Source organism: Castanea sativa, chromosome 3 (assembly GCF_040712315.1).
Source record: "Castanea sativa cultivar Marrone di Chiusa Pesio chromosome 3, ASM4071231v1".
Classification (NCBI taxonomy): domain Eukaryota; kingdom Viridiplantae; phylum Streptophyta; class Magnoliopsida; order Fagales; family Fagaceae; genus Castanea; species Castanea sativa.
This window is the reverse complement of record NC_134015.1, coordinates 27130640-27145623: the sequence shown is the minus strand read 5'-3', so window position 1 is coordinate 27145623 and position 14984 is coordinate 27130640. Positions and strand designations below refer to the sequence as shown.

Here is a 14984-nt window from a genome sequence, read left to right as displayed (position 1 = left end):
GGTGGCCGAAGTACGCCTCATATGGCTGCCATATAATCTACGGTAGAAACAAAATACAATTATCATAGCATCTTAAAATGTGAAACAAAGGAGAATACATAGATAAAGGGAAAAACAAAAATTAAAATAGAAGATATGTTAAAGCAATGATTTCAACATATTCTTAAGGAAAATTAACATAACGTCTACGAAATTTTGTATACTATTACCTGGTCCGGCTGCATTCTAACTAATTGCTCACGATAATGGATCAACGCCGTGCCGGATGGCCTACTCTTCGGGCTTGGCACCCGCACCCACCTACGGTTACGATCGAATAACATAAGATATTACCACTTAGTTACTAAGAATAGTACATTGCATAACACACACTAAGTATCGGGAAAATACTTACTTAAATGCAAGTGGAGCTTTTGGCCATGGGCCATAATCGCATCCGGTGGAGGCTCTATCCTCGGGCACAAGAATGGCAACCTCGCCCATGCCCAATGCGAACCAATTGCAACGCCCCACCAATCTGCGATGCCTCTTTATCACTTGCCCGGCACAACTCCCTATACAACCATGCCGGGCAACCACTACCCCAACTATACTTTGGCGGATCATGAAGGTTCCGCGGGAACTCCAAGAACATCGGATGCACCCTATCTCCCGACTTGTCCATGAAAATCTTATCCCCTAGTAGCGCTAAAATATAGCACCGGGCATGCGATGTACTTGCTCCTCCGTTGCATCATGAGGCGGTGGCTGCGCAATGCGCTCAACAAGGCGACTAATGAGAATTCTTTGCCCCACCAAAGTTTTGTTGTCATTCTCGGAACGCCAAAACCAAGCAACTCCACGCACGGTTGCCTCCAATTCCCATCCACCACAGTAGTCGGCCCAACCAAGACCTCACCGTCTATAGGAAGTCCAAAAATGACCTCCACATCTTCTAGGGTGATTGACATCTCACCATGTGGAAGATGGAACGTATGAGTCTCCGGCCGCCATCGCTCAACTAGGGCCGATATTAGGCAATGATCTATCTCTCTGGAAGGGACCCTAAACAATCCTTCTAACCCCACCAACTTGATAATATCAATCACCCGATTATCTTGCATCGTTATCTTTGCCATCTCCTTAGCGCGACCACGGCATGTAAGTGAGCCCGAGTCTGTAAAATGGATAAAAATTATAGCGGTCGTTAGAATTAGATATACAACTTTCAAAGAACTTGCTAAAAGTCAAAGACAACGTAAAAATTAAAGCGAGTTGTTAAAACTAGATATTTCACCTCGCCATTCCAAATGTCCTACGATCGATGATTTCGTTGTCGCGTCAACAATGAAGGATCTTGGACCGGGCGCACAATCTCGGCTCCTCATCGATCCCGGGCTCCATCTTGCAAAGAGTGCAACAATATTCCACGAATTAAGTCTTCATAAATAACTCTAAGGTAACATTATTTGATGCCTCCTACAATAATTAAAAAGATACTAAGATGCTTCAAGTGATTGAATTCTAATGGTAATAAGTTATTTGAAGAGGGTGTCCAAAGAATGATAATTAGGTGGAAAATTTTGATCTTAAGCGAGAGAAGCTTGTCTAGTGCCGACCAAAAACCACTTTCTATCCCTTGAAACATTTTTAATAAAAGGCATTCCAAGTAAAATAGTATTTTAACGGTATGTAAATATTGTCAGTTCATGACCCATTTTCCAAACAAATCAGACCACCATCAAATTCTACATAATAAGCTTCTCATACTTACTAAGGGAAATGGGGACGGTAGGAGGACGGATGGTCATAAGGTGCACATGTAGTGTATATCACTCGGTCTAGTTACTAAAGGGAAAGAGAAACAAAACACTAACCGAAATTCTCGGGACGAGGTCAAAGTGATGCTAATGAGTGAATCTATCTACTAATAGACATGGCAAAACAAATTTCCGGACGACAAGAAATTTTTTTTAGGGAAGCAATAAATACGCTTACTACTTATATCAACCTACTTGGGTAGTAATGTGGAGTGAGACCACATGGTGCGTAGTGAAAGCTGCTTCATATCAAATAAAGCTTGACATTAAAGTGATTTGTCCAAGTGAATCTTTAAGCCATGATTATTTGATGGCTGAAACTAAAGTTTCAAAGAACAATTTAATGTCAATCGAGTTTGAAAAATGGTAGCCTTTCTTGGGATCTAATTCTAAACTGGTCTAAACCAACACATCTTGCATAAATGTGAACAAATTTGGCGGTTGAACTGACAAATCTAACCAATTTTTTACATTTACTTTTTCATTAGCTAATGAACTAGTTACGTCCCCAAACCAATGACCTACATAGCAAGTATGAATATTGCTACTACACTTCCACTGCAAAATAAGATACTCAAAAACCCAAAATTTATCTCACTAAGGTATTTCTTTTAAGGATATAGAATCTTCAACCAAAAACTACAAACCATGACCTCAAAAAAATTGCGGGGCCACTTAACACTAGACCTAATTTCTCACACCTATTAATTCAAATATAAATCCGATCAAGATTGGTAGGAAGACTAAATTGTGACTGTCCCTTATGACAAGGTTATGACGGGGTTATTAATAAGAAATAAATTATTAGTGGAAAAATGTTAATAGCTTTAAATAAAGGGATGTTCACATTGTGATCGATGTAAATTAGCGGCGAGATCTAACCCAATTGTAGTCGAATTAAAAATAATATTACATGGTTTAGGGTGTTTATTTGTGTACTAATTGTATATTTCATTATGTTTTTCGGACATCTTATTGCGCTATTTTGTATTTGGTTGGCATCTCTTGAATTTATTTTTGGCATATGACCAATGCCATTAAATCTCTATACAGTAGGAGAATAGAACTTGTGATTTAGGATATCAAAGCATCTCTAAGTTCCAAGTTTGATTTTAATTTATAAAATAAAAAATTTGAAACTGATGCAACATAATATAGAGAAGAACAAAACGGTAATGAATTGGTCCGGATGCAAGAGATCTTCCCCTTACCATCTAATTGAATCAATATTTGGTTATTTCACTTTAAAAATTAAATTATCTTAAGTTTAACAAATTTCAAGACTATAAGCAAGTAAGCAACCAAAATTCATCTTCATTATTATTTTCAGTAATATTAAGAACGGCCTTGTCAAAGCACATAATGTACATATGCCAACCAAAAAAGCATAATCTACATATTGAGGATGGTCATAGTCATCAAAACCAAAGATGGAAACAAGGGCATCATAGACATTGAAACATTAAGACGAGTGAAATAAATTAGAATGAAAAAAGCTGCGAACAGTAACTATCATGTCAATCTAACTTGCCGAGGCAAATGGCAAGCTATCCATAGAGTCTCTATAAACTACGGCATTATTATGGCATGATTTAAGGATGTATCAATTAACCCACTCACATGCCGGTACAAAATTTAAATGTTCAATTCTATTTCACATTAACTACTATGATCCCGCCAATGAGCTCTAGCTCAATTGGCACCTCCTTCCCTTGTAAGTGCTAGGTGGAGGGTTCAAGACCCTCGTAACTTAACAAAAAAAAAAAAAGACTCCTGATCCCAAAATATCTTTTTGCTTATATGAAGTCCATAAGTAGAGAAAAAAAAAATCTTATTAAAAGTCTGTAAGACACGGCTTATACATATAACTAAATCTCCATCAATACCTTTTCGGATTTCGGTATCCTTGTGCAATAGATATAATCATTATGTCCATTACCAAATGATTTATTGTGTTTTCAAATCGTCTTATATTTGTGTTTAGTCAAATATGCTCAACTTCTCCTTATTAATGATTAAGGCGGGAAAATTAGGCCTTGAAGTGGAAGATTCCGGGTAATGCATTTCTACGCCCCATTTTGCATATTGCAAATGGTCGTATGTCAACCTAAAGATAAAAGAATATATTATGAACTCGAGAATGTAGCAAACAATTAAGAAAAAATTTTCCTTTTCTTTTTTACTAGAAAAATGACTCAAAACGATCGGTACCATTCATTCACACTAGAAAGCATATCAATATAGCTTTCAAAATTTTAACTACACACAAACTGATAGTTAAAATTAATGAAACCATCTGGACCAACTTCATAGATACACCCAATTAGTTTCAAAGCTTGTAAGAGACAATTTCACAAACGGCTTCCATGCAATAAAAATCAACATTTGAACTAACTTAAAACAGACACCTACTACCAAACCCATACAAATTCTTGCATTTTATGTCCAAATAAAGCGGTAACACGAGATGACAACCCATAAGCATAGAAGAAGACTAGCAAATGGAACCAACAAGAACTAAAGGAGAGGGGAAAAAGAATGTTACTTGCTGCAAGAAGTTGAAGTTGGGTTCTTGGTGGCAACGATGGTTTTGGATAGGTGGATACCATGAAATGGAGAGAAGGGAGAGAGGCTTACGGCGGTGTTACGGCGGACCGGCGGTCGGTGTAGCGGCGGTCGGTGTAGCGGGCGAGAAGCGAGAGAGAGAGGGTTCTGAAAGAGGAGAAAGAGCGTTTCAAAGTGACAGATTGAGAGAGAGCGTTTGAGAGACTGAGAGTTGAGAGATTGAGAGTACTGAGAGTTGAGAGACTGAGAGTTGAGAGATTGAGAGTACTGCTAGTACTGAGAGTTGAGAGATTGAGAGTACTGAGAGTTGAGAGATTGAGAGTGTTTCAGTTACGCGTTTGAAAGGTAAAGTGGGGGAAAATTGTGTGGATTTCGAGTCTTATAAACTCGATTTCTACCTGGCTAAATTCCGACAAACCCAATAACTCGAGTTTTACAATCTCGATTTTTAATACATATTTCGAGTCTTATAAACTCGATTTCTACGTGGCTAAATTCCTCCAGGTGGAAACTTTGTCCACGTAATCGAAGAACAAACACGACAACTCGAGTTTTAAAAACTCGAGTTTCAATTAAATCTCGAGTTTCTAAAACTCGAGTTGTTAGTTTCCCACATACTTTCCAAACCCAGCCAACTAACGAAATCATTTGCACAGTAACGTTATTTGGAAAGGATGTTCCAAAAAGCCGTGTCTTGTATCCAGAATTTCGTGGCCGCATGGTAAGTTCTGGCCTTTTCACTGAAGGCTTTCCAATTGTCTATTTTCTGATTCTCTTGACCACCTTTTCTATTATCCAATTTTTGTTTGATTATATCTAATCTAGGTGTCAGCATTTCTTTGTCACCATTGTTCTGAGGTCACAGAATATAGTTTCATTGCTGATATGGAGACTGAGGTAATTTTTTTCATTGTTTTGTTACATATTCTGTTTTTCATTACATTTTGTAATTTATTTGTTTGGCTGATGTTGCCACGTGAATTTTCAAACACACTAGCCTCTTTTGCTTCAGCTTGATAATGTATCTGCTGGATTGACTGAATGGAAAGGCCTTCTTAGAGACTATTGGACACGATTCAGCTCGTACTGTGACCGTGCTAATAGTGTCCATATTCATCAGGTATGGTTGCTTTCTTTGGAGTAAGGCTCTGATTGTGCTGTTCAGAGATGATAGCATAAGTTTGCATAATATTCAGGAATTTTCAACTACTATGGTTGTATAATATTTGCAGGTGGAGAATATGTTGGAGAAAAAATTTGGGGATTTCTTGTTTGATTCTCTCCCTGATAAAAGTAGGACCTGTCCCAGGTATGTACATGCTTCCATTTCTACTTTGGAAATGGAAATTGAAATGTGCGGTAACTAAATGGTGAATTGACCTTTATCTGAACTGGGTAATATTATATTGCTGTTGTTTTAGGTAATACAACTCACACACTTATACAGTATTGAAATTGTGACCTAGCACTCCACCCTTTGTTTATGGGGGAGGAGATGTCATTTGGTCTAGAGACCATTGGGTTTATTGTTATTAACATTTCCTTTAAGGAATATTTGTATTGGACTTTGATGGTTAATTTTAAAGGAAAATGATATTTTGCTTTCTCATTTTCCCCTTTTATTGGATTATACAATCCTTTTGCTTAGATTATTTCCTCACATTTCAGTGTCAAACCTTGACAATGTATTTCTAATTTATTAAGCTTAATGTCAAAATTTTGTACATTCCAATTTTCTCTCAAGAGAGTTGTGATAATAGTTGATATTTCTAGATATGCACACACAAAAAGTTTTAAACTTCCTATTCAATCCCTGAAGAAGTATGTGGTACCTTTAGATTAAAATGTTCTCATTCTACGCCTGGGAAGCAAAATATCTTGGTTTACTGGATGTTCATATCTATCTGATCCATAAAGTTACGTGTTGAATTTGAATTTAAGCACTCAATCTATAGCCAAATTGTTACTTGGTGAAAACAAGTGACGAGCTTGGCAAATTTTGCGTCCCCCAAATTCTAAATGATTTAGTACTAGCACGTTTGGCCACAATGTAACACTTGGAAAATGTTTCCATGTTGATGTTATAATTCATAAAATATGATTTCATAATTTCTTGTTATCATGGATAGTTATGGTTATCCTGGTCTTTAACATGATGCTGTAATAGTTATTTAAAGATCTACTTACGGATATATATTATTTGATATCTTCACCAATAATAACCTTAATGTAATCTTTGTTTTGATTTGTTTCAGTTGTATGGAGGGAGATTTGATTTTCAAAGTAAGTAGTTTTGGCGCTGGCTATTTTATAGGTTGTGATCAACACCCGAGGTGCAAGTAAGTCGTAACAGCATGATAATAGCTTCATTTCATTGCATGTTATATGCATAGAATAGAGATGCTGCTTGATATATGTTCTCAACTGAAATCCATACTCTTCAGCGGGGAAATAAAAACTGAAATCGATATTGGTCATAGTGTTTTGTAGTGACTGCAAAAGGTCCTTATTATCATGCATTTGGTTGCTGTGAATAGGTATATTGCCAAGACATTATATGGTGATGATTTTGAAGAGGTTCCTCCTCAAAACAATAATGTCGAGAAGCCAAAACTGCTGGGTATTAACCCAGTTTCCAGCGAAAAGGTTTGCATTAAATTTTGGTCTTAGAATTTTTTTTCTTTTCCAAATGTGATCCCTGGATCTTTCATATTGTTTTGCTTCATTGTTGTATTACTTGTATAAATTGACAATTAATTGTTCTCTTTTTTCAGATTCTTTTGAAGAGTGGTCCTTATAGATTTTATGTTCAGCATGGTGAAGACAGGAAGGGATTCGTACCTAAAAGAGCCTCTGTTTCGCATGTATGTAAATTCTTCTTTTGTTGACATTTTGGAACCCAAAATCCTGGGTTTTTGCAAATATTTGTTGTTGTGGATCCTAAAGATGTTATCTTTGTGTCTTTCATGTTTCAAGCAAACATCATCATTCCTTTTGGTTCTATCAATAGGCACACACCATGCTTGTTCTTCTGTCTTTGCCTTGTCTTATCATCTAGATTCACTTATATGCATACATTTTTCAGCACCAACTTAACTTAATGGTCTTCTTATAAAAAAGTTATTATATGGTCTCAGATATGGTAATTGAATATTGATGTTCCTTTAGAAATAGCCGTGTCTATATATATATATATATATATATATATATTATAGTATGTATGTTTGTGTGTGTGTAATATGTATATGTAATTATGTATCTAGCTCCAACATGCACTTCACTTGCCGTCTTTGCCCAATTTTGTCTCTAGATTCTCTTATATGGATATTATTTGCATCCAACTTTAATTAATTGGTCTTCTTATAAAATATAAAATAAAAATTCTATGGTCTCAGATATGGCAAAACTGAATATGCACAGTCCTTTTGAAATAGTTGTGTGTGTGGGGGTCTGTGCACGTGTATACTTTTGGCTCCAGTATCTGCTTCAGTGACCTTGCTGTCTTGCTGATTTTGTCATTAGATTCTCTTATATAGACATATTTTTCAGCACCCAACTTTAATTAAATGGCCTTCTTATAAATAAAAAAATTGAATGGTCTCAGATATGGCAGAACTGAATCTTCTTGGTCCTTTTTGCAATAGCTATTTTTGGTATGTATGTTTGTATATAATTGCACTGATCTAACCAATTCTTGGTCCCTATTCTTTCCCTAGTTTTTGCTGTGTCAATGCACTTAATGACATACTTTTAACTGGATTTTATAAACTTTTTATACTAAAACAGGCGAAAGTCATTCTTTTCAGATAAAGAATGTGGACTCTATTACCCTTCAGGATGCTATTGAGTTGCTGCGCTACCCTATCACATTGGTATGCATGTCATTTTCTGAAATGAGTTTTGTTTCATTTATATATTTTTACTTATTACTGAACTCGTTCATTTTAACTTCTTAGGGAAACCATCCAAAGGATGGCCAACCGGTGATCTTAAAGCTTACAAAACCTGGATTGAAAATTAGACATCGACGCACAAATGCTCCAGTCCCCAAGGTACACGACTATTTGTCGAGCATTCTGCTGTTAAATGATATTCAGAAATGTTGACCAAAAAAAAAAAAACTTAGTAGCTCCTTGTCAATTTCTGTCTCTATGTAGTTCAAAGCATTGTTGCTGGTTCATGTTGTAGTTATTGGTGACAACATAGGACGTATGAGCACCAAATTTATATATGGAAAACGTGAGAGTGGGATTTAGCATGCAAAAGATAATACCCTACCTAAGAATATGTCAAGGCATGCAGCAAATGTGGTTAAGATGACAAAAAAAAATTTGCATATTGGATCTGGAGAATTTATGTATCAGATGGTTAAAAGCTTGACAAATTTAGCAAAATTTTGTTTTCTTAGTTTACCGTTGGCCATTATGTTGTGAACTAGGATAAATTATCTAAAACCTTTTATTCTAAGGATTGATCTATGCACTTTCAAACAATGACAGCATGAAATCACTTTGATTGTGCGTCTTCCTACAACTCCTATGATTCAAGAAGGACAGCACATGTTACATCCTTTCTATTATGTATGTGTTTTGCTGTTCTGGAAACTCAAAATGGTTGCTTGGTTATACAAGCCTGAACAATTAGGTGGTTGAATTGTGTTAGTTGGTCCAAAATTCCAACAACCAGGTTTTCTATAGAGAACCATGAACTATTTATCGCCATGCAGGATTAAGTGTGATATCAACTAGCCTGGTTTACTTGTTAACCAACTTGCCTTATAGTACATGTAACCTTAATTTGGCTTGTTTTCCTCAAACCCCCCCCCCCCCCCCAACCTTATTAGTGTTCAATGTCGCAAAACTATGATCTTGTGATGTATAAGTTCTGTTAAGATTTTTAATTAATGACTTAATCCGTTTTTTTGTGGTTTTTTGCACTGAGAGCTAGGTTATGTCCTTTCAATGGAAGGTGTTAGGATGGGATCCAAACACAACTAATAAACTTGTAGCTTTTTTTTCTTCCTCTATATGATTATTATTATCCTTTTTTAAATGGCAGAGGTGGAAGTTCAATCAGCAACATTACAGTTGGAGAGAGGCTTCTATCTACTTGACTAACTGAAATGGATGGTTTAGAAGAAGCTAAAGTAAGCATTCATTCCCAATAATTATTTTATTTTCCAGTTATCTTAAATTTTTCTGTAGGATAAAATGGAGAGAGCTTCTAGTTTCTTCCTCTAATTCATGTTTATGCTCATTTTCTTGTTAAGGGAATTCTTGTTTTGGCTGCTACAAATTGTCCTCACGCAATTGATGCTGCACTTATGCACCCTGGACGCTTTGATCTGGTAAGAAAGTTTGTTCACTGTTTCCTTCATGTTCATAGTGAGTATAAACACTTGTTAAGTTGGTCTCTCTCTCTAGGTAGTGCAAAGTTTGAGATTATGAACTTCAAATAGCGAGTTAGTGAATCAGTTTGCATCCTCGTCATCTTGCATGATATAGCACTAAATTGCTTCAGATTCCTGAACTTTTTGTGGTACTCTTTTATGTATGATATACTATTCCAATTATAGTTATAGTCTAGTGTGGGAATCAAGTATTGGTCTTTTTGTGGTTTTCCCTTGTAATTTTATTGGCAAACTTTGTGCTCTTATTGCTTAAGCAGTTTTTTTCCAATATACATCTTTCTTATAAAAAAAAAAGTATTGGCTTGTTTAGTGTCCTGTTGTAAAATATTTTAGTTTTTTTGGGTCTTAGGCAAGAGTCTTTTTTGACTTCTGTCAGTTTTTTTATTTTATTTTATTTATTTATTTAGTTTTTTTATTAATGAAATTGTAGGTTCTATATGTACCACTACCTGATCTAGAAGGTCGGTATGAGATACTTTGTGTACATACACGTAATATGAAGATAGGACCGGATGTTGATCTCAGAAGAATAGCAGAGGATACCCAACTTTTCACAGGAGCTGAACTGGAGGGTCTGTGTAGGGAAGCTAGAATTGTTGCTTTGAGGGAAGACATTACTGCTACTGTTGTGTGTGATCGGCATTTCCAGATTGTTAAGGGTTCTTTGAAACCCGCATTAATAAGGGCAGAAATTGATTCGTATGCATCATTTATGAAAAACCCTTCTGTAAAATGCACTGGCGAGTTTGTATCTAGTGTCAAGAATGATAGCAAGCACAAAAAAGAATCATTGGGTCCATTATCTACTCTTAAAGTTGGTGTTGTAAGCGTTATCTTACTTGCTGCTGCTGCTGCTGCTGCTGCTGCTAAATATTTTCTCACTAGTACAGATCAAACCCTACTTGAACTAGCTACTACCTGAAGAATTTGCTGGAGATGTATGCTATTTTTTTTGTTATAATTTGCGTTTTACCCTCCCTAATTCCATAGTTTAATGTCACTACAAATTTATAAATTTAAATGTGTATCTCCAAAGATTTTTGAGAGGTCTTAACTGAAAGTGACCTCTTATGTATTTTTGAGAGGTCTTATGTATTCAAGGGATAATTGTAAGGGATAATTGGGAGTAATTATTTGATTTTTATGATGTGTAGATGGAGAATATGGTGTTTTTCTTAGCTGAACTTGGTCTACTGCACTATCCTACTATAACTTCATATTGCCCTTCAAAGATTGTTGCTTCTGTTTTTTATGCTGCACGATGTACCCTTGACAACAGCCCTTTCTGGAATGAAACTCTGGAGCACTACACAGGCTATTCTGAATGCCAGCTAAAGTAAGACTACATACTTATTGTTTTGTTAGTCAAATAAGTACATAAGTTGATATTTATTAAGTTATTATATGCATCTCTTTCCATGTACCAGAATTGATGATGTTTACTTTGCAATGTAACAGGGATTGCGCGGAGCTCTTGGTAAGCTTACATCCTGTGGCTGCAGAAGGTAAGCTCAAGGCAGTGCATAGGAAATTCACAAGTTCAGATAGGGGTGCTGTTAACCGCATCAAACATATACCGTTGTGACACTGCATGGACAGTTGTTTGTGCGTGTTCCATTTGAGCAGTCAGATTCGTAGAATGTGGAGATGATGTTCCCATTCCCTGAAGAGTTTTTGGTACAGGAGAGTTGTACTTGGATTCAATCATGAGAGACCTTAGAGAGCTCTATTCTGAAGTAGAAGTCAAGTTAGTTATTTATTCACGCTTCTTTCTCTAGCTTCTATACCATCACTTCTTCTGTTCTGATGTTTTGAGTGTAGTTTCTGCTGATAGGCACATCTTTGCTTATTGTGCTTAACTTGAAATCTAGGTAGCAGATCCTGTTGTTTCCTTGTGTGAAACTGTGGTGGAGACTTCATCAATGAAATGTTTTGCTGAAACACCGAACAAAAAGAACAAAATAACCATGGTAAGAAATCCAGTTTGGTTGATTTTGTTGCTATTGAGAATCATATGTGATTCTATTCCTGCAATATGATCACTTATACCTCTTCTCATTTTCTAGATCGCAGAGCCTTTGGAGAGAGGACTACCAGAGGACATTGAGAATGGTGGTGTAAGCATTGATTGGAATCGGAAGACAATTGGTGAATTCTTTGAGAAGAGTTATGGGTGGGATGTGCTTGCATCACGGTCCATATGGGCATTTGGCCCTGATAAGCAGGTATAGTGTGCTTGAGGATGTGTGCATTTGCCTGCTCTTTATGTAATTAAGAAGAAAGTATAAACAATTCTATTGCTCTCTTATTAGTCTTGCCTTCCATTTTGATGCTCTTTTTTTATATCTTAGACTTAGCAATGTTCACAATTTATTTATTTATTTTTTAAGTTTATGATTATTTTTATAAGATATTCGAGACTTGTATTTCATGCCATACTTGAGTTTCTATGCTCTTGTTTGACAAAATGCCACATATGCAGGGGCCTAACATTCTACTAGATGACACGCTCTCAGGTGAAGTTGACAAGAACTTGCTGAATGCTGTCAAAGATTCCATTGTTCAGGGGTAAATTAGATGATGTCTTCTTCTTTTTTCGTGGTCTCCTTTACCTCAGTATTAATGATTTTATTTATTTTGGACAGATTTAAATGGGGTGCTCGAGAAGGACCCCTCTGTGATGAACGCATCAGGATTGTTAAGTTCAAAATAGTTGATGCCAGGATTGCACCTGAGCCACTGCATCGGGGATCTGGTTAAATCATTCCTACCGCTCGGTGTGTGGCCTACTCAGCTTTCCTTATGGCAACCCCTAGGCTTATGGAACCAATGTATTATGTGGAGGTAAATGCTTGCTACTAATATCACATCAAGATGAGATTGCATTTTTTAGGAAGATATCCAATTGGTTGTTTCTTTCAGTTCCCATCTATAGAGCTTAATGAAAAACTTTCAATGATACTAAACTTAAACATGTGTAAACTTTTCAAGTTATATTTATAAGTTGAAGTAAATGCTTTTCGTTCATGAGGTTGTATTATGATAGAGATTTTGAGAAACAACTATTATTTGAGTTATGACTTATGTCAAGACATGAACTTTGAGCTACAACTAAATTTTTGATGCTGTTGTTTCAGATACAAACACCAAGCGATTGTGTCTCTGCAATCTATACGGTCTTATCTCGCTGGCGTGGACACGTAACAGCTCCCAAAATCCTCAACCAGGGACCCCAGCTTATATTGTTAAGGTTTTGTGACTAAACTCTGTCCACATAAAGATCCTCTAGGAAATACTTGTATGACCAATGGAAATTTTTTTGGGACCGTTGGTTTGTGTGTTGCATTGTTGATTTCAATTTGAATACACATGTATGCTTCAACTTTTATGTTCCTAATTTTAGCCCTACTGGATTTTCAGGCATTTTCACCTGTCATAGAATCATTCGGTTTTGAGACAAACTTGAGATACCATACTCAAGGACAAGCATTTTGCCTCTCAGTGTTTGATCATTGGGCTATTGTTCCTAGTGACCCTCTTGACAAGAGTATGGTTCTGCAGCCACTTGAACCGGCTCCAATTCAGCATCTTGCTCGTGAATTTATGGTGAAGACGAGGCATAGAAAGGTAAGCTGTTCTCCCTCCCACCCTCTCTCTCTCATTCAGACACATACAACAAAGAGCAGAGCTGAAGTCTCTCTCTCACTCTCTCAGTCACGGACTCCTTTAAACTCTTTAAAAACTCAGTAGTGCTTTGAAGTGCATTGTGCTTTCCTTAATATGTTCTAGAGTGACTATTTAAAAATTGCTCTAAAACATCTTTTCCTTCTATAATTTTCATTATAGATTCATGGGTGTGCTTTGAAGTTGTGGCTTCAAGACCCAGTGATTGTAACTTACCAAGCCATATATATAGACGCACGCACAAAAGGCTTGGCTGTGATATTGTTTTTAAGTAGTGCAGCACGATTGATATGCAGTGTGTGCTGTCATTTACCATTTATCTTTCTGCCCATGATTTCTCTCCATTTACAACACAATCTGAGAAAGATTTTGTCAAGGTGGATGCTGCAAAGTCATGCAAATTTATCTGTGGATATTTTATCAATCATGCAATTTCAACAGTAATGTAGAACTAGAAAATTGCATTTAAGCTGTAATAATGTTTGAGTTTGTCTTGAATTTGGCAGGGAATGAGTGAGGATGTGAGCATTAACAAGTTCTTTGATGAGGCCATGATGGTTGAGCTGGCTCAGCAATCAGCTGATCTTCATCGGCAAATGATGTGATAAGAGTCAGCTACAGACTTTAGTGCTTGTGTGCCCATAGTTGGGAGGCGATTCTAGCATCTTTAATATTGCTATTCTTACAGAGATATTGAGTTACCATTGATTGTTGGAATTATGTTATTAGGTAGTTCCTTGTTTTGAATGAATACTAGGTAGTTGCTTGTTGCTAGAGTTTTGGACCACTAGCAGCAGTTAGCTAGTTGTATCCATTTAGTACTGTAAGTACATGGACATTCACTATAGGTGTTCCCGTGGAATATGTCAAAGTATACCAATATGGTGAGTAAATATGCAGATACCTATTTAAATAGAAAAGTGGGAAAATGTTTACATTTTTTTATCTGAGAGAAAAAGAAAGAAAGAAAGAAAAGAAGGTGCACTTTGTGAAGGACAATTTATTGACAATGCATATAAACCACTTATATCAAGTGGACTTGATATTACAAAAAATGGTGAAGACAGCTGCTACTGATAGGACTTGGTTTTGCCCAAAATGTTGAATTCAATGGATATGAGAATGTGTCACTCTTGTATGTTATCAGTAACTTATTAGGATCCTGCTCTTCGTTGCTGCTGATCCACCCATAGCAAGGTCTACGTGGACGGGCTGGGAGAGTATCCGCCCACTGTGGGGTGTGCAAAGCAGGAGAAGGGCAAGTAAGACTATTCCCAAGGTGTTTACCACCACCAAAGTCCTTTATTTCTCCCTCCTCCAGTGAGGATTGTTCCAATACAGTGGAACAATCTTAACTTCCACTATATTGGAACAATCCTCACTGCTGGAGGGAGAAATAAAGGACTTTGGTGGTGGTAAACACCTTGGGAATAGTCTTACTTGCCCTCCTCTTGCTTTGGACACCCCACAACGGGTGGATACTCTCCCAGCCCGTCCACGTAGACCTTGCTATGGGTGGATCAGCA

At 36.7% G+C, this 14984-nt stretch overlaps 1 protein-coding gene across 1 annotated transcript; it reads left to right on the top strand.

The window, feature by feature from the left end:
* The first annotated feature begins 4300 nt into the window (after nucleotides 1-4300).
* On the top strand, nucleotides 4301-14395 carry LOC142628763 (uncharacterized). Its single transcript, XM_075802804.1, has 22 exons — nucleotides 4301-4538; nucleotides 5021-5085; nucleotides 5190-5261; nucleotides 5377-5484; nucleotides 5597-5673; nucleotides 6620-6703; nucleotides 6902-7010; nucleotides 7139-7228; nucleotides 8171-8236; nucleotides 8321-8416; nucleotides 9423-9510; nucleotides 9634-9711; nucleotides 10205-10712; nucleotides 10929-11110; nucleotides 11233-11521; nucleotides 11646-11744; nucleotides 11841-11999; nucleotides 12257-12342; nucleotides 12420-12618; nucleotides 12912-13024; nucleotides 13195-13401; nucleotides 13965-14395. Exons 1-11 carry the CDS (start codon nucleotides 4301-4303, stop codon nucleotides 9483-9485), a joined length of 1068 nt encoding a protein of 355 aa, XP_075658919.1. The 3' UTR covers nucleotides 9486-9510; nucleotides 9634-9711; nucleotides 10205-10712; nucleotides 10929-11110; nucleotides 11233-11521; nucleotides 11646-11744; nucleotides 11841-11999; nucleotides 12257-12342; nucleotides 12420-12618; nucleotides 12912-13024; nucleotides 13195-13401; nucleotides 13965-14395.
* The last annotated feature ends 589 nt before the right edge of the window (nucleotides 14396-14984 follow it).